The sequence below is a fragment of the Cheilinus undulatus genome, linkage group 5 (genome assembly GCF_018320785.1).
Source record: "Cheilinus undulatus linkage group 5, ASM1832078v1, whole genome shotgun sequence".
Classification (NCBI taxonomy): Eukaryota; Metazoa; Chordata; class Actinopteri; order Labriformes; family Labridae; genus Cheilinus; species Cheilinus undulatus.
The window spans coordinates 24,048,152-24,068,233 of NC_054869.1; the positions used below are offsets into that span (position 1 = coordinate 24,048,152).

The following is a 20,082-nucleotide window of genomic DNA, read 5'->3' on the forward strand; positions in this document are numbered from 1 at the left end:
TCTTTAACACTGCCATGGTAACAGGCAGGATGGAGTGAACTGTGGCTGTTTTGAGAGAGACAAAGCCACAATACACTTCTTTTAATTATCCAGCACTAAAGACAAGTCAAATACGGATTGAAACACATCTTCAGCAGGTAGGATGTTTGCTTCTGCTGCATCTGGTTCAAGTGAGAAATAGACAAGCACTCCATCAATTAGCCTGCCCCCTGACTTTAGAGTGAATTCTGGCCAGAGCAAAGAGACAAAGTCAGGGATAAATATTATTGTCTTCTGTTACAAATCTCTCTGTCATGATGCTTTCAATGACTCGTAGACCACTGTGGATGGTAAATTTAGCAAATCTACCTCACAATGAACAAAAACACAGCATTTAGCTGGCTGGAGTGCTATATTTGCCCTGCCCAAATTAAACCTAGCCAGAGAGAGGTGAAACACTATTTAAAGGTCTAAATCTAAAATTCAGTCACACATAGATTCAGTGTTTTCACAATCTTACAGCAACCTTATCCCAACAAATCTAGTGTGGTTGGACACAACTTTTGGATTTCACTTTACAGGGACTTAAAAAAAAAGGAGAAGAAAAATGAAAGCATGGTAGATATTATCTGGAAGAAACAGAACAAACATGTTTTACCTTTTTTTGTCCCCCAGCAGGTAGAGTAAATGATAGCAGATCTGATGTATTGTTCAAAGCACTGAGCTATAATAGTAACATCTTTCTCTTAAAAAAAAACAAAAAACAAAACAAAACAAAAAAAAAACGGTGCTCACACAACACAGTGGCAATGACGAAAAAAAAAAAAAAAAAAAAATCAAACAAAACCGCCACTTTTGCTGGTATGCCTTACCTAAATAGTCAGGTTGCACTTTACATCCAAAAGAGCTTCCCATGAAAGTAATGGAGAAGATGAATGTATTTGTATACTATAAATATTTAACGTATGGTGTACCCTTAAACAAAACAACAGCTTAAGTAGCCCTACTTTTTACAAATAAACCCCAGCAGGAGTTGCTGAAATGTTGCACTTTAAAATATAATACAGACTCAAGGCCAATGTGCTCTTAATAACTCCAGAAGTTCTTGAAGTATTGTGACAGTGCCCCACATACACAGGAATTTCTGTAGCCTCTTTAGCACAAATTTAGGGAAAACTCACAACATCTGGTTACTTGCCAGACTGTCTGTTGAAGCAGATTGAGTCTAAACTTTGGCAGGTGGCTAAAAGGGAACACTGCTCTGATTACATAAGCAAGATTACAACGCTTACAGAGGATGGGGGCGAGAGAGTGGGTCAGCGTAAATAGTTCCAGCTGGTTGGACCTCTGAAGGAAATTTTTCTTTGCAGAACAAGACGAGTTTCCGAATAGTTTGTCAAGTTATGTAAATCTGGATTAGCCACAAAAATCTCCCCCCAAGGAAAAGGAACACAAGAAATCCAACACAGACATGACTCTGTAAACGTGTAGCTAGTATAAAAAAAAAAAAAAGATCCAAAATAGGATAATTTTTCTCCTAATCTGTTGTCCTGAAAGATGACATTTCATTCTCGGGATATTTAGACATGCAGCTTTTAAAACAAGGGTATGAAATGATCTTGAATGAAGCTGTAGCCAACTAAACTATCCTAACTGGTGTTTAAATTCATTCCCATTTCAGTCAAAAGACTCAGGGGCTGTTTTTAGGGGCAGCTCAGTAGAGAACTCTCAGGTACATGACTCTCCTCAATACATCACTTCCTTTCTTAACTTTCTTTGGTTATATCTCAGTATCCGTGAGTGTGTTTTCCTAACCCAGGTGGTTCTGCCAGCTCTTCAGGGCCGGCTCCTCCAAGGCGGGCCGGGCCGTGGCAATGTCCACGTGTCCTCGGTCGTTACAGGGCAGAGACACTTTGAAGATATCCTCAAGCATCTGACGCTTGCTGTGCATTAGCTCCGTCCACACCCTGTTTACCGCCTTCAGAAGCAGCTGCCGGCCTGCAGAATGACGATAATCATTGTTTCTCTTTAACAAGTCAGCTTAATGTATAGTAAATTAATTATGGGTGCAGTATAAACTGCACTCCATGTTTGAACATTTAAAGTGTCAATTCTTTGGGATGTATCTTTTTCCAGTTCAGCTGTGTTGATTTATTTCAATTTGTATGACCGGTAAAAAAACGGTTTCAAACTAACAGTGTTTCTCAGTTTGAAACAAATATTAAGGAGACATGTTTCAATCTTCAATAAATATGCAGAAATGTATAAAAACATGTCTCTCATCTGAGACTATTTTGTTGAGAGGCTTAGAAAAAGTCTACTTTTATCACATGCAGACAGTCAGCAGGTTAATGAAGTTCTCAGTCTTTACACACACGCAACAGTGTCTCACCCTCGCTGACGTCCTGGTTGTGCGCAGCATCAGCCTCGTTCTCTGTGGGCATCATGACATGCCAGGTCGTCATCCTGGCCTCAGCCTCCAGACCGAAGCCCTCTACGCTGCTGCAGAGACAAACAAACTGAGTCTTAAAACAACATGACGGGGGCGTCACACAGAGGTAGAGGTAGAATGTTTGGCTTCTCTGCAGCAGATAAGTCGGCTCTCTGCAGTGGTACAGTATGACATTATGTTGTGGTGAAGCATATTGTGTACACAGCAGGGTAGGAAACACTGTCTCCCCCCACCTGCTGCTATTTTGGAGGCTATGAGGACTTCCAGCAGGACACACACACACAAGCAATAAAAAAATAAAAGATTTGCTATCATTTTTCAGAGTATGTGCAGCCCAGGTGACAGGGACATGAAACATGATGCTTTAGCTGCACAAACATTCCTCAGATTTCTCACTGACAGAGCCAAAGCAGTACTACAACCACAGACAAAAATTTAAAAAGTATTAAAGAAAAAGGAACAATGACTCTCTCACTATTGAGGTCATAAACACCTAAATTTGATAATTACTGGCACATCAAATTCCTCTTAAATCAATATAAGCTTGTCGATATTTATCTTGACATAAGCAACAACCATATAGTCAAAAAAGAATAATTAAAATGATATAATGGTAGGTAGAAAAGAAAGATTGGATAAAGATACACCTAAGTCAAACCCTCTAAAAGACCACTCACTTGTAAAAATAATACTACATAAACTTTATAAGACATTTTAAACATCTAAAGGAACCCTGATCAAAAAGCAAACTTCATACCAGGCCCAGGAAATATTTACATCAGACAAAATAATGAAGGAGAAGAGTTTTGCACTAATACAAAATAAATAAATAAATAAATAAATAAATAAAGCATGCAGGATGTCTACACATCCTGGAAAACTTGCATGAAAATGTAGTTCTTTGACCATTTGTGTTGCTAAGGTCTTCAACACCCTTTTGAAAAAATACTTGTGTGTCAGCTCTATGGAAGCACGATTTATTTTTCAAATGGGAGTAAGTAATATGAGAGCTAGATAATCACAATATGCTACAAACCATGACAGGAAGATATTATTTTAAGTAACTGAAAGTAAAAAAAAATCAGTCTCTGATTTGGCCTGTTAGGGTATTCTTCTACCCTAACTTTGGTATCCCACATCTCCCTTTCAGGTCAGTCTGACTCCCTCTCTACTTAAGCTTTCCCTTTCATTAGAGTAAAGATCAGAGCAAGTCCTTAACCTAGTACTGGTATTTCTACCCCTTCCAATAATCAGTAAAACAGCAAAACTGACTCTGTTGAAAATTGCAAAACCTCCAGGGCATCTTAAGCTTTCCTAATGGGCATCTGCGGAGGAAAGAAAGTTGTACGTACCACATAGACTGCAAAAGGAATTGGACAAAGCCTGTGTGTTGTCAGCAGTTTGATTACAATAGGTGGACTCAAACAGCTTTTAAAGCCAACCTGCGGTGGCCTCCATATTAAAATCACTGTCTCAACCAAACTTTGGATCAACATAACAGCCCGCCCACTTAGCTCAAATTCCTGTTGACAGAAACGTAGCTTCTGACTGTCGAGCTACCTGTCAATCAAATGAGGCGTGCCAATCAGTCCGCAGTGAGGTTTTTCCTAAATAAAATCTAAACGATTGTGGTACAAAAAAATTTCACCCCTATATAGTGAGAGGACATGAAGACATTAGCTAATGAGACATGTTTTTTGAACCAGGCTAATAACCTGTTTATTTCTAGTGTGAACACCCACCATATTGCAATTTTTTGTACTTACACTACATTAAATGATATTTCAAATTTATTCAATGTTAAATATGTTAAACACTTCACTTTGCTGAAAGCTGCAAACAAGTAGAATATAATCCCCTTACTTTTCAGCCTCATAAAACTCTAAACACAGCAGCATGTCTAGAAGCATCATGTCTGTAGAGTGCTGAAACTAAAATGGCTATCCTCTTAAATCTGGATTTATTATGGAATTGTGTTATGAAAAACACATACATCCAAAGTACTTGACCACAGATGCTGCACCAAACAAAGCCATATGTCTCCTCACCTCCCGCTGTGCAGGCAGATGAAGCAGTGAGCCAGGCAGGCCACAAAGTCCTGGTCGTGGTTCCCTGGGCCGAGCACCAGGTTGCGATTGACGGTCAGGACCCTGAGAGCATCCAGGAGGGCCACCTGCTGAGCCACCGTCTTGTGGGGTCGACAGAGCTGGTAGAGCACAGTCCGGTTCAAGCAGTGGTAGATGGTGTCGAGGGAAAGACCCTGAGAACGTCTTTTGGACTGGAGGAGGAGGACAAGCAGGTGTAAAATATTAAAACTTAAGATGTGAAAAAAGAACTATGACTAGTTGGTTCTTTTGTTGTGGATAAAGCTACAGTGGAAACACTTCAGCTCAAAGAAGATTTGTTTGAGCAACCAGAAGGAAAGGGGGTTAAGTGCCTGGGGAATGTAGCTTTTTTAATCTTTTGTTTTTTTTTAGTGTCAAGGAAAAGGAGCAAACATTTGAAAAACTATGCTGTGTTCTCACTACAAAGAACTAATTTGACATTGGAGAAAACACATTAAAATCAGACTAGCACTTTGTTTATGTTTGCCATCAATGACCGTCTGGTTCTTAATTATATTCTGCTTGCTGAGCTCAGATGTGAGGAAGAAAGGTCTCGCTTTTTGAGCTGGTGCAAGTTAAACAGAATAATGCAGGGACTTTGTAACTAATCTGTAAGCTCATATCTGAGTCTGATCCTCTCCCATTGAGGTTTTCCTCCATAACTAGTTAAACATAACTTAAGATGAACCAGTTACAAACCTTCCCATTTACTGGAGCGGTTTTAAAACATTACTGCAAGTGAATCAATATTAGGCATTTATATCAGTAACCAAGATGGATATAAAGAGGATGCCAGGATAGGCATCCTCACCCAGCAGTCTTCTGCTCATGACTCATGACTCCTTGCCCTCTTCTTTTTTTATTGCAAAGGCATTTTAGTCAGCGTCCAATGAAAACACCTGCAGCAGTCTGTAGGGATTTTGGCCTTGGAACTCTCCCATGATGCCATTTTTGCCCAGTGTCTTTCTTATGGTTGAGTCATGAACACTGACCTTCACTGAGGCCAGTGAGGCCTGCAGTTCCTTGAATGTCATTCTGGGTTCTTTGTGACCTCCTGGATGAGTTGTCGTTGCACTCTTGGAGTAATTTTGGTTGGCCGACCACTCCTGGGAAGGTTCACCACTGTTCCCAGTTTTCTCCATTTGTGAATAATGGCTCTGACGGTGGTCTGCTGGAGTCCAAAGCTTTGGAAATGGCTTTGTAACCTTTTACAGACTGATAGATTTCAATGACTTTGTTTCTCATTTGTTCTCTAATTTCTTTGGATCTTGGCATGATGCGTTTCTTCTTGAGATCTTGTAGCCTACTTCAATTTGTCTGACAGGTTCTATTTTAAGGGGTTTCTTAATTCAACAAGTCTGGCGGCAATCAGGCCTGAATGTGGCTAGTGAAAATAAACTCAGCTTTCCAAGAATTGTGGTTAATCACAGTAAACTTGTGATTTAACAAGGGGGGGGGGGGGGGGGTACTTTTTCACAAAGGGCCAGATAGGTTTGGAATTTTTTTCCCTTAATATATTAAATCATAATTTATAAACTGCATTTTCTATTTATTTGGGTTGCCTTTGTGAGATGTTAAAATTGGTTTGATGTTCCGAAACATTTAAGTGTGATAAATATGCAAAAAAATCAGGAATCAGAAAGGGGGCAAATACTTTTTTTCACAGCACTGTATGTACAGATGGCATTCCTTAAAAAATACATTGTCCACAAGCCTGAAATAATTCTCCAAACTCAAGCTCACATTTTACTAACTTTACCGAGTTGTTCACATATGAATGACCAGCAACTTTACTATGCCAGACAGACTAAATTTGATTCTTAGATTTGATGGCTGCCGTTAATAATCCCTGGGGTAATCTCTCTCACAGGGTCTGCTTATGTTCCAAGTTGTAAACCTCCGTGTTGAACATATTAGAGACTTTAAGTTGTGCTTATGATCTGTGCGGTCGCCTTTAATTCTTTGTCTACCATCTTAGGTGCTGCTCCAGACAATGACTCACATTATGGACCTTTATATTCCCTTTTTGGTCCTAAATGAGAAAGACACACCTCTACCCCTCCACACAACCTACTGGTAATGAAAGAGATGTAATAAATAAGGGTAAAAGAAAGAACTGAAGATTTTCTTTAATGTACTGAAGTAATGAATTTCAAAACATGGAACCCTTTTCATAATTTCTAATCAACCTGCTCAACAGTTCACCAGAAAAAGAACAGTGATAACCCCCATTCCCTCTCTCTCTACTCCACTTATTTTTAGCCTTTTCATCCTGTAACTAAATCTTCTAAGCTTTATGTAGTTCATGAGTTTAGTACAGTGAAATGAGGGTGAGTGAAAGAAGGCTTGGAAAAGCTTTCATGATGTGCTGCTTGGTTTCTTGCTGTAACTAAAATAAAAGTCTCACTAAAATATAGAGCAATAAAAAAAAAAATCAATAGTAAAGTATTCAGGAATCCATCTAAGATTCTTTTATTCTGGGAAAAAAGCAGACTACCTTTTCCAATCACTTAAACTTGTTCTTCAAGACTTAAAGAAAAATAGTGTATGCAGGTAAAACTGTTCAGTATTGCAAATAATGAAAGAGGACCCAAGGAAGGAAGCATTTTAATTTCTGCGTGCAATGTCTGCAGCACACAGACATCGTCTGTCTGCGTCCGTCTGCTTGGGAGAAAAGTGTCTATTCTGATAATGCTGGCTGTTTAGAAGAAGCACTCAAGCGGCTAAATGCTGTTCATTTTGTCTGAGTGATAAATTATAATCCCTCTCTGGCACATGCACAGAAAAACATCAGCTTGAATGTTAATGTCGTCTGGCTTTTAAAGCCCTCAGCTTCAAGAAACACTGCAGGTAGACAAATTCAAATCTTTATTGCCTTAGTGACATTCAGGTCATCAATTTTAATTTCTGTCATAAATCAAGCCACCAAAAGTATTATTCCAAGTTTAAATATTCAGCTTTATCAAGGCTAGTAAGAGTAACATAAGAACAGGATCAAAAGCAGTGTTTTCCTGGTCTTAGTAAAGAAATATTCTCAGGAGTCATTCAGTCACTGCCGCACTGCCCTAGCTTTATGTCTATGATTGGAAGGGTTATGTTTTAAGCTGTGTTTGATCTTAAAATTAACTTTACACTAAATATAAAGCTTGTAATGAGTGACAAATAAATGTTGTATTTTTTACGAGACCAATTAATCAGGCATGGGTTTTATTTATACCCTGCACCATCCAGCTACTGCTCAGCACAAAACAGAACAGTCTTGAGAAGCAGGTGAGTAGATTACTTGATGCGTAAGGTGATCATTTTTGACAGACAAACGGGAGTATCTTAAAAAAGCTCAGTCGGTTTCTGTTAAGAGTTTGGATCATTCTGGTCAGGATGTTTTACGGTGTTTTGTTTTGTACCTGTCCTATGAGCTGCACAATGAAATCCACCACCAGCTTGGAGTCCTTGTTGAACATGCCCTGCCACAGCTTATCCACCACACGCTGTGTGAAGTAGAAGACATTGTTGACCAGAATCTGATAGCTTCCCCCGCTGCTGAGAGGCAGAGAGGCATCTTCACCTGAATAGAGAGTAAACACGAGAGAAGATGGTACATTTATTATTGGAAATGTAGCCTACTAGGTGATTTTATCTTAAATGTCAACTGGACATATTCCTCAGTGGCTTTAGTGAACATGTTAGTAATCTGTGTTTGCAAGATTTCTTTTCTGGCCCTGTCACTATGAACAGCAGTAACATTTACAAAATAAACTTGACAAAACCTTGACAAGACTTCCTAAAGACCGTTAAAAGACTTTTACCTGACAGGCAAGACATTTGAAATAAAATGACACTTAAATGGACTCAAATGTGTAACACCAAACTGCTAACAAGAAAACAAATGCTATATTCTCCCACACTATAAGGAAAAAATGTGCATTTTCTTATTTCTTAACTATGCATACTTAGCAGGCATAACAAAGCCGCACTAACAGCCTGCACTTTTCATGGTGTCAGACTGTGATTTGCTGACTAACAATGCAACAACCAGAGCCTCACACAGAGCCAACCATTAAATCAGTCCATGCTGTTCTGCAGTGTTCTGATCCAAGCTGTTTCCAACATAATTATCAGCTGTTTACGTGAACACCCACAGGCTTAATTATGCTAAAGTGACAGGTTTTCTCCTCTGTCACTGAGGCAACAATGCTAACACAGTAAGATGGCGGAGTTTGTGTACATTTTGACCTTTTAATTGTTATAAAAAAACTAAAGTTTGCAGGTTAAAACCAAACTGAACAAACAAAGAAAGCAGGTTGTGGAAATAGTTCTGACCTAGAAGGACATCAGCTGCCAGAAGATGCTCCATGACGCCGTCCAGGATATTAGACTGAAACTCCTTCTGCTGAGTTCTAGTGGAGCGCTCCGGAGAGGCCTGGAACCAGAAAGAGAGACATATTTATTACTGTTATTTAGGACCACACATTTGTCTGTTTCCTTTAATCAATAATCAAGGACTCATATCTGCATCAGCAATGGCTAGTATGAAGAAAATAATCATTTATAGCAGTAAAGAAAATACAAATAGTCTATCCTAATGTGTGGAAGTTTGGGGCAACACTTAAAGCAACCATTATGCAGACTTAAAAAACGAGCAGTCAGGATGGTCCATAAAGGTGGGGTATAGGGAACACACAGTTTTTAAGATCACATGCATTAAAATTTATGGATCTAGTCAAATTCTAAACTGCAATAATCCCAATAATCCTGTTTAAGAAATAATTCACTTCCAGGCAAAATTCAAAGAAGGGAGTTAAAATTTAATAGGAAAATTTTAATTTAAAAAGAGTGTGTGCGTATAACTAAGAAAAGTTTGTGTATTTCAATGTGTGGGGTGGGGTTGTGGACAGTAAAAGCACCAACATAGATCAATTTGAAATCCGTTCAAAAAAGCTATTTTCAGCAGGTAAGTGGTAGATGAAAGGTTCTGTGAGTAATGTTTTTATTTATTTGATAGCACTGAGTAAATACATGTAAAATAAAAATGTTACTGCTGCTTATTTATGGAATAAGTTAATGAATAGATTGAAGAGAATTGTTTGGATGTAAAGACATCCGAGGATTTGCTTCAATAATTTGAGGTCAAAGTCGAAAAGTAAAAAAGGCTTAGCGATACAGAAATTTAAATTTTACCTACTCCTTTTCAGGAACATTTTACTTTTTGTTATATTTTACATTGTTTTTGTATTTATTTTTGTAAGCAATAAAGTTCTTAGTTTATTCATTCATACTGTAGGTTGTAGATAAATTTATTTAATTGACGGTGTTTTATATAGTTGTTTATATAGGTGTTTATATAGCTAACCCTTTCTAAGTTACAAAAATCCAGGCTAGCCTTTTAATGCGCACTGGCAGAAAGAAAGAGTTTTGTAAACTTAAGACTTGTAACTACCATATACCTGCAGTATAGATTTACTGGTCCATAAATGCCATTTCCAGATACCTCACACATGAGTTACATTAGTGGTTCTTAAAAAAGAGCAAGAGGGAAAGAAAAATCAACAACATCCCTAACTTGCAGACTTGAATTAAGACAGTCTCTGCTGACCTTGTTGTCTTTGCTAGCTGCTGTTGTGCATTTAAATTTTTGCAAAGCAACTTATATTCCTACATACAGCAGTGTGACCAGCCCTGCAATGAGTGCCTGTTTTGTGCAGGTCTACTTATTTTTTTGCATGCACATGAATTCTCATATGCAGCTGTATGTGTCTGTAGGGGAAGATTAAATAAGACACACTGACAAATATCAGGTCTGAAAGGAGAGAGTTACTGTAAAAATGCTGATTAAAATTAAACATACATAGCACTGATGTATGCCAATATTACTGTGATTTAAGTTAGTCTTTAATCTAGAAACATCCCCATCCTTTAACCTCCTCACCTCCAGCAGCAGGTCGATGATGGGCGTCTGCTTGCTAGCCGGGGTCATGCAGAGGTTATCCATGATCAGGACTCTCATAAAGTCAAAGACGTACTTCTTGGCTGGGTGGTTGGTCAGGGATGTCTTGGAGCCGACGTTACAGTACTCAGACTGGCTGCGGTTCATTCCTGAGTCTGCAGCGAAGGCCTTGAACTCCTCTGTGGGAGAACCGGCCTCATCATCCAAATCACTGACCTGGGATCAGGTGAGACAATGTATCAACAGTTTTCATCTTTTTAAAGCCATAAAAGGAGAGCATCTTTTGCCAAGAAAGAAAGGGGTAAAAGTAGCAACAATTCATTACAGAAAACAAATTTAATTAAAAACTTTATTCAGAGACAAGGAGCTCTGCAGGAGAAACTTTCTTATTAAACTGTCTGAGAACACCTATTCCTCTGTTAAAAGTGTGGTCATTACAGCAACCATGGCTTCAAATGGGCAGTAAGTCCTGAGTTTATTGCCGTATTAACTGAAAATCACTTTTTTCTGTAGCAGATGTACAGATAATTAACCAATTCATGTGATTTCTTACTCTTCTAATGAGATTTTTAAGAATTTCAGACCCGTTCCTTCAGTCCTAGAACAAATGTTCCTCAGGAAATTGGATTTTTAGTCTTGAGAAAAGATTTGAATGTAAAAGACGAGGCTATTAACGTTGCTGCTTTCCTGTAAGTTACCAGTAAAGGTCAAAGAAGCTGCATTGTTATGTCTTTTGTGCTAGAACTTAATTTGGCTTTTGAAGTGCACAGCCTTACCATCTCAGAGTACGGCCTGATGTTAAAGGGGAAAACTGTGGCTGCCAGTGCACAGAGGAACTCAGGACTGTGCCACATCGGTCCCAGGTCAGGCACGTTGTGGTAAAGGTACCGAAAGAACTGCATGAGAGTCACGGGATACTCTCTCAGCCATGAACCTTCCTCCTCTGACTGCCAAGGCTGGAAAAGACAAAAGAAAATAAATCAAGCACTGAATCATTTATTCTGATTTTAGAACAAATATCAGGCTGGCTTAGTGGTTTAAGAAAAATGGCAGAAAAGTGGGAGGCTGTGCTCTCTGAGTGAAGCATTTAGTTCCCAGGAGGTCGAGTGAAGCTTGTCAGAAACCAGCAGTGAGCATACTGAGAACCGCAGAGAAACCCCGGGTGTGAGTGTGAGGATGAGGATGAAAACAGCATGGGTGTAGAGTCATTTTTGTTGGATTAATGGAGCTTAAAAAAACATCTTAAAAGAATCTACAGAGGAAATCCTACATAGAGAAGCACTTAAAAATGACTAATGGACACAAGAAACCTCTCACATGAGTGGGAGCATACAAAAATAATCTTTTGAGAGAAAGTGCTCAATCTAATCGAAAAATTTGGTGGATATACGTATTTCTAAGCCTTTAGCACGGTATTGGAATATCTAGTCTGAGGATGTGATGTCCTCCAGAAAATTCAGGGTTAAATTTGTGTCCATTTTGTTGACTGAAAAATGTGAAAAAGGAGAAGATCCAATCCACATTTTTTGTTGGTTTTATTTTAAAGATTTATTTTTTGGGCTTTTAGTGCCAAATGACAGAGGAGGACAGTGGATAGAATCGGAAACAGGCATAAGAGAGTTGGGGAGAGACATGCAGAAAAGGATTTGAGCCCAGGCTGTCTGCATACACAGGGCACACCTTGAACCACTCGGCCATCATACCCGACAGAGGAAACTTTAAAACTTTGTTCTCATGATTTCAATGAAACTGTTCGGCTTGTTTCAATTAATTCCTCCATTTAAACACAAACTCAGTCTGTTATATCTGTTGGACTTGATCATTCTGCGGGGCTGCAGCCATATTAAAAATGAAAATAAAGATGTTTTTTCTAAAAACCTCTGAATGACAATGTTTGGAATTTACACTCTTGAACCTGCATTTCCCCACCTTCTACTCTGTTTGCATACATAATACACGTCATAACGTCTAACTTAAAAGCTGTCATAAAAGCTAGAGCTGGATGGCATGCCAACAAGCAAATATACCAAAAAGAATCTAAAAAATTCAACAACACTCTCTCTGACTTTAAAACCAGCAGCACAGAGGTGCTCCAGGGCTGTTAGTTTACCTGCACATTTTACTCTTTATACCAATGACTGCACCAGCAGCCTTTATGGCAGTTGTGTTTTTAAAGTTTCTGATGATACTGCTATCCTTGGCCTCATGTACAAGGATGAAGACCCCTCACCATACTTTCATTAGGTGCAGTCTATTGTTCAATGGTGTGTTAATAATTATCTCACTATAAATGTAAACTTGAGGTATGAATGTAAGAAAATGTTAAAAAAAATCATGTAAAACATGTCTACATCTACTAGAGTGACATCTAGTAAATGGTGATAGAAAGAAAAGGAGTAAATTCTCTCCTATTGGGAGAAATCAGGATTCACATTGTTGTCGTCAGGTCAGGGTGTCAAACTAGACAACACTGCAAGAAAAATTCGAACATGCTAGTGTGGTTGAGTTTTGGTTGTGGGGCGTCTTGGACATGTCGTTGATTATGTCACATTACAAGATCATTTGTCGTTCCCAACGTGCATAACGTGCATTGGGCTAGAGGTTTAACGATAAGCTGCAACCATGCAGTCAGGAAAAAATCTGGCTGAATCTGTGCAGTCTGCGCTGGCCTTAAGAGACTGTATGTGTCTTAATACAACATGATGACGTATCCTTTCCCTAGGCCCAGTTGGACTTTGATTATAGTGAATGCAGGTCACTGGGGGCCTTTTTTTCTTTTCTTACCTATTTAATATTTTTAGTTTTTTTAAAGTTGCTTCTACTCTGACCACCACATTCCTTTTGCCAATAGAGGCAGTCCTTACCAGGTTGAGCATGCTGCGCAGCATGGCCAGGAGTAGGAAGGCAGCCTCGGTGCAAACATTATGGATGGAGCCCACCACTGTCGCACTAGAGGCTGGTATGCCAAAGATGAAGGTCCATATGGAGTCCAGGTCAAACTGAGAAGAAGACACAATACTAGGGTAATATACACACTACAAATGATTATATGTTACTAAAATTATCATGCTCTTTGAATTACATTATTTCTGTCTTCTTACATCTTATCAAGAATCTTATTTTGTAAAAGTATGTTTGATTTTATGAGGGAAGAAGTTGAGTCTTTGTTAAAGACACTGAAGTTGTGAATTGTCAAAATGTGTTTTTCAATTTCATAGATACAGTATAAATGTTAATTTAAGAGTAAAGCACTAAGTTCCATTAATTAATAAAAACACAGGGGATACATTAGTACTATTAGAGGAAGAAAAGGTTGGGCATACTAACATGTACCTGCAGGCTGTCTGGCAGCTCAGTGACAGGCTGCTGCAGGAACAGCGCCATGAGCAGGAAGTACAGATCCGGCACGTTGGTGTGTTTGGACAGCATTGTCTGCAGTACTGGGAATCCTGGAAAGTGGCAAGCATCCCGGTTGATCTCTCGCAGTGTGGAGCGCCCACCAGCACTGCGGCCCACGTTAAAGCCTAAAAAGAGCCGGGATTGGAGAGTTCAGGGAGGACTTTAAGATTTTAAGAGAAATGTTTCTTGGAGGCAGACAGGAGGCATCTACTGCCAACTCTAAATACAGCTGTTGTATTATGCATTAGGAGAGGGAATACCAGTATTTTTAAACCTGGGCTGAAGAATTACATAGTTTTGGGTCTAGATGTATAAAACACAAAATACTTTGGACCAGGTCTAGTATAATGTTTCAGCCAGCATCGGTGAAACCGAAAGTAACGGTTGCAATGTAATCCTTGCAAACAGTTGAACAAATCAAATAACACCCTGCAAAAGCACTTGAGTTTGTCACTGACAGGCTAAAAAAATTAGATGAACTGCCTGAAAAAAAATACCAGCAGGAATCACTGCACAGACAGACTGTTTCGCCAAAGAGTAAGATGCTTTTTAAAATTTAAGATAACAACCGTCCCATGTACTTCTACAAAGCACCAAAACCCACTGCCAAAAGTAGCAGCCTTTCCTCACAGAACACAGGGGTTGCTGGTTTACAGCAGTGTGTTAGTTGGATAATTCACTCTTTAATTGTCTCTTGGGGATTGGAGGAGAGTTTCAATTTTTATTAAGCATTTTTTTTTCCTAAACAGAGAGGCTTGACTCTGTAGGGGATATCTTTCTAATTTAGGACACTTCTAATAATAGTTTTAGCCTGTCATTTACAACAACAGCTCAAGGTGAAGGACTGAATAAGATCTAAATGCTCATAAAATCAGAATAACGTGAAAAATTCAAAACTATGTATACATATTGTCATGTAGACCCCAAGCAATGTAAAAAAGATGCTGGTTTAAAAACACTGGTGTACCTTTGGTGGTTCAGGTCTATCAGCGGGGTGATTACACCAATATCTCAGGACTGTTATCATCTAACTCAGCTAATTAAGCAGGATTTAGATTGGAAATGGAGTTCCCACAAAATCAATTTAAAGATTAGCACTCGGTTGGGCTTGATGATAAAAACACCTCTGAGTAAGACTAGGGGTTTCAACCTGATAGCATTTCTTCTATCAATGCTACAGCAACTCTGCTGGGCCACTACTCAGCATGGTTTTCAGAAGCATGGTCAATGGTTTTCAACCTGGAGGTAGAAGAATAAGGATAAGATTGTAGTTTGAGGAGATTCTACTTAACACATTAAATGTGTTAAGTAGAATCTGTGTTCATTTCTGCTATAAATGTGTTATTAAAAGGTTAAAGGACTCACAAAGAGAGAACGATATTTAGAGACAACACTTAACATTATGAGGGTTTATGGATGCAAACACTTAAAAAAGATAATGTGATGTGGTTAAAAACCATTGAGCTCAGGAGGGACTTTAGTCACAGCAGCATGTAGAGCACGGAAAAATGAGAAAACAAACCCTTGGCTGTTCGGCGCACAAACTGTGCAGCTTTCTGTTTAGTCAAGGAAGGCCAACTCCGGCGAAAAGTGATGCCAGAGTGTGGAGAGGCGTCTGCTGAGCCATTTTACAACAAACAGCACACACACTTTACATGATTAACTCAACCTCCTTACTCAGGTTGAAGGGAGTGTCAGTGTTAATGCTGTATTTTAGATCATGATTGATCAGTTGCGTTGCTGTAATGACTATAAAGCTGCAGTGGGCTCATGAACTCACCAAGCACTGTGCCGATCTTATTAGTTAGGACGGAGTCGGTGTGGTCCAGCCAACCTCCTCCGCACAGGCCCTCTTTAAAGCGGTTTAGGATGGACTGGTTGGAGAGCAGAACCACCAGGATCCACAGAGCTGCTGTGACTGTGCTCGAGTGAAGGTGCTCCTCCATGAACATCAGGAGCCAATCAAAGCCCAGTGTCCGCACCAGCTCCTCACAAGCCCTGCAGAGAGAGACAAAGAGCAAAAAGTGTAAAAAATGTTTAAGTGCTGCCAGGAAAATTTAGTCAAATGTCTGGTGTTAATATTTTATCACTCAAACAATTATCATAGATGTAATTTACTTGTTTATGTCTAAGGAGTAAGTTAATGGTCTGGTATGGCTATAAACTCAACACAGAGCAGCTTTTTTAAAGGTGGCTGACACATTTTGAGTTTGCAGCACATTTACAATAGATGATTCTATTTAGAGTTCTAACAGTTTGCATGAATAATAATACATTTTCTGGGATTTTAATTTTCAGCTAAAAGCTTTAGGGCTGTGGAGATAAGGGTTTTGACTTACTGGGCATTTACAGAACATTTCTCTTTGGTGGTGAAAAGCAGTCTGAGCAGGTTGTCCAGCAGTCGGTTTCTCAGCAGAATGAGGTTTGCTGACAGAAGACCTCCGAAATCATCATCATTACCTGGAGACGCCAGAAGGTTTCACAATAAGTCAGGTTTTTTTGAGAAGGGATTTTAATCATCCTAAACCTGAAGCCTTTTTCTTTATGAAAAATGAAATCCTTTCAGCCAGCAGCTGTGAAGTGAGTTTTAATGGCTGCTTAATATTCTGTCAGAACAAATGCAATCAAAGTAAGTGCAGATAAAATGCTTGTTTCTGTGGCAAACAGGCTCAACCTTCAAGAAGAGAGGACGCTTGCCTAACCCTATAGTTTTGCCATTTGATTATTTTGTTGAGCAAGGATTTTATTTTCAAAAACATCAGTTTGGATCAAAAACAACACAGCTAATCACTTGTTTTGCACGGTGGATTTTCATTTTTGAAGATTTTGAAGTTTGTGGGCTTCAAACAAAATAATTCTAAAATGTAGCCGCATGAATCAGATGAAAAGTCTGATTTAAAAACAAATAATAAAATGATCATCCTCTCAGAAGTAGTGTTGTCAAACAGCTGTAATAAAAATCAAAGCCAGTCAACAATTAATTACAATAGGTCATTTCTTAAGATAAAGTTGACATGAATAACCAAAACCCTCTTTGTAGCTACAGGCAAAGCAAACCCAAATAAAACTTTTAAACGTTTTAGTCACTGAGCTGACAAAAAAATTTGAATTACACTCACCAAACCATATACAAAAAAATTCTTTCTAAAAAATATGCTTAGCCACACAGCGTACATGTCTGCACTTTATTTATTGTTACCTCCGTCAATCTTCTCCTCGTTACTGATCTCCATGATGACGAACTTTTCACACACGGCAAATGTGGGGAGAGTTGATGAGATAAACTGGCCAAACCTGTGAGGTGGAAATCAAAAAAAGTTAAGTTTGTGTCTTTTTCTCACTTTTGTGTCCACATGATATCCCAACAGTACGACCCTAGAGGACAAATACTTCATGTGTCAACATGTGCTTACCGGAGTAGGTCATATGGGTTGGGGAAGCCTTGCAGCAGCAGACTGAGCACATTGCTGATGGCCGCTACAGTTGGCTGGGACAGCGAGGTGTCTCTCAGAGTCAGCAGCAGTCTGGGGATCAGCTGAAACTCCCTCAGCAGTTTGGCATTCTTAGCAGCTTCACTGTTTGATAAAGGTTCATACATACATCAGGGTTTAGCTTCATGGCCTGAATGAAAACACTAAAAGGTAACCTAATCTACCAAAAACATCATCAGCAAAGTTTGAATTTCAATCTCATTCAGTCTTTATTTTTGTTTAAGGAAAAATCTGTTGGAGAATAAGGCTTTGACAATTACCTGGATTCAGTCAGCAGTTCGATGAAATGCTCAAACAGAGACAGATGGAGCTCGTAGGGAGCGTGGAGCCAAACCTGAGGAGCAGAGGGAGCAAATGAGACCTCTGCAACACAGGTTGTGTTTGGCAACACAAACTGGTGTCAGGGAGAAGTGACAACTTGGCACACAGTAGCCAAGCTTCTAAGAAGTTCACAAAATATGAAAGGAACTTTGTTCTAATGCCATCACAAAAGCCAGTAGATCCTAAAATATAACTGACACTTCACCTGTTCACCAGCCAGGCAGAGTTAAAGTAAGCTCAGTTGATCAGCTGAGTTTTTTCAGTTGAAGGGCTGCAATAATTCTGAAGAATCCAATTATATATACATATGTTTCCTGGTACCTTGATTTCATTTACACTTGCATTCCCTCACCTCAAAGTCACACAGCAGGTCCTGGAAGGCAGTGGAGTTGGGAATAATCGAGGTCTCGTGTCCGCTGTCGACTGTTCCCACCAAAGAGAAGGTGAGGTGGAGGATGTGGCTGTTGAGCAGTGAGCGCTTCTTCTTCAGCAGCATGGCTAGCAGCTGAAAGGAGGGGTAACAGCAAATAAAAATTTAAACCTTCACATGGTATTTCCCTCTTTGGTCACATAATGTTTTCATTTTATGGTGGAATTTAACCTTTATTTCTTTGCTTTAAGTTTTGAGCAACAGCAGTACTTGTCAGGGTCAGATAAACAGCTATGGTGGAGTGTAAAATTATAGAGGCAATACAAACAAATCTTAAACGGTGTATAAACTGCAAAATGTTTAACAGCTGGGCAACAAGTGTCTAAAACAGGCTCAGAAAAAAGATTTAATTTGACTCAGTTGTTAATTTATGAAACTTAACGCCAGCTTTATACTGGAATTATGAAAATAGAAGTTCATAAAAGACTTAAAGCATCAAAACTGTAGAAATGTATCTTACCTGGTATCCTTTGATGCGCTCCATCTCCTTACTAGCTAGCGGGTTGCTCTTTACAACACACACTAAAGCTTTCACAGCTGCGTAAAGCCCCTCAACATCTGACGCCATTGCAACCAGACCCAAAATGGCAGCAGCACCGCCTATATATTGCAGGTTTGTGGCTACAGGTTTAGCCACGAAAGCTCGGACCCCTGGAGTGAGAAGGCAGAAAGTTATGTTTTCATTACATGATGCTGCAGCAGAGTACTGAACCAAACCATTTCAAACAAGCAAGACTCAGATACAAACAGGATTTATAAATGATTTATACTTATTTTATTGACTTGGTGTACCTAAATATCCAATGACTCCAGCTCCGATGGTTCGGGCTGGCCCGTTGAGGTGGCCGGCAGCATTATGAACCAGCTTGACTGGAGTGGCGTTTTCATGGGACGACACGGCGAGCTGAGGAGGGAGAGGAAGTGTTAAGAAAAGTAATCCCAACCCAAAAACTAACAACCATCATATCTATTTTTTTCTACTTTAAGTTAACTCTTATTCTTTCACCAACTGAAATAGTGAAATCTATGCCACATTATTTCATATGCAGTTTTGTGCAAAGGTTAAAGCTGCTTACTGCTGTTGTTTGTTTTTTAGTAAAAATGTGTGACTGAATTAGCAAATCAGAAAGAAAGATGGCACCATAAAGTGCTGTTTTATAATGAAGTTTTTATGGAGCTTCATTTATGGTATACTTTTTTTTTTTTTTTTCTAAGGTTTATTTTTGGGCGTTTGTGCCTTTATTTGATGGAGGGGGGGATGGTAGATGGAGTTGGGGGTGGGGAGGGGGGCAGGGAGGGACGTGCGATGGGGGGGCCTCAGGCCGGGTTCGAGCCCGGGCCGCCTGCGTGCATGGGGCGCGCGCCTTATCCATTCTGCCACCTGCGCCCCATTAATGGTACACATTTTAATATGTAGGACAATTTAGCATGAAAAGGAGCAAAACATATTGTTTTTAAAAAAAAAAAACAAATGTACATAGCTTAGAAAAAAGATGAGACACACTTTTAGTCTATTGTATATTTTTATCACTACCACTTTGATATATAGGTTGTTTGGGTTTTTTTTTTTAGCTTTTTCAATCTTCTTTCTCCATCTATAATGTTCAACTTCATGTGATTTGCATTTTTATTTATATTCACGTGCTAACTTTTGATGTTTCCGACACTAAATTTTGTACTTGAGTATGATGAAAAGGAGAAATGTATGGCCAGTGATTTAGTGTCAAACACAGTTCAGATTTTATTTAGAAAACCTGCTGTTACACGCTACAGCAGAAACACTGCATTTGCACTTCTTTGCTGCCTTCTGAGAGTCAGAGAGTATATTAGTCACTTTAGAGGAGTCTAAATTCAGTTATTAGCGTGTATGCTAAAGTAAAGTTGCCTCTGCATGCACTGCACAGAGGATGACGCCTCTTCATGATGTGTGTGTGTATGAGTGGTTTTTCTTTTGCGTACAT

General features: G+C 39.2%; 1 protein-coding gene across 6 annotated transcripts in view; it reads right to left on the reverse strand.

Moving 5' to 3' along the window:
• The window catches only part of wdfy3 (WD repeat and FYVE domain containing 3), a 146,462-nt gene that overhangs the window by 24,331 nt on the left and 102,049 nt on the right, over positions 1-20,082 (reverse strand). For 5 of the 6 annotated variants that reach the window (XM_041787217.1, XM_041787219.1, XM_041787215.1 and 2 more), the window contains 17 exons: positions 18,914-19,025; positions 18,582-18,772; positions 18,044-18,196; positions 17,631-17,704; positions 17,293-17,454; positions 17,079-17,173; positions 16,219-16,339; positions 15,660-15,877; positions 13,808-14,004; positions 13,345-13,479; positions 11,257-11,436; positions 10,463-10,696; positions 8,857-8,956; positions 7,941-8,101; positions 4,480-4,709; positions 2,372-2,481; positions 1,795-1,977 (listed from right to left, as the gene is read on the reverse strand). In XM_041787217.1, the coding sequence (XP_041643151.1) occupies positions 1,795-1,977; positions 2,372-2,481; positions 4,480-4,709; positions 7,941-8,101; positions 8,857-8,956; positions 10,463-10,696; positions 11,257-11,436; positions 13,345-13,479; positions 13,808-14,004; positions 15,660-15,877; positions 16,219-16,339; positions 17,079-17,173; positions 17,293-17,454; positions 17,631-17,704; positions 18,044-18,196; positions 18,582-18,772; positions 18,914-19,025 (2,656 nt within the window). The remainder of the gene's footprint in view (positions 1-1,794; positions 1,978-2,371; positions 2,482-4,479; positions 4,710-7,940; positions 8,102-8,856; positions 8,957-10,462; positions 10,697-11,256; positions 11,437-13,344; positions 13,480-13,807; positions 14,005-15,659; positions 15,878-16,218; positions 16,340-17,078; positions 17,174-17,292; positions 17,455-17,630; positions 17,705-18,043; positions 18,197-18,581; positions 18,773-18,913; positions 19,026-20,082) is intronic. The other variant, XM_041787216.1, reaches the window with a different exon arrangement.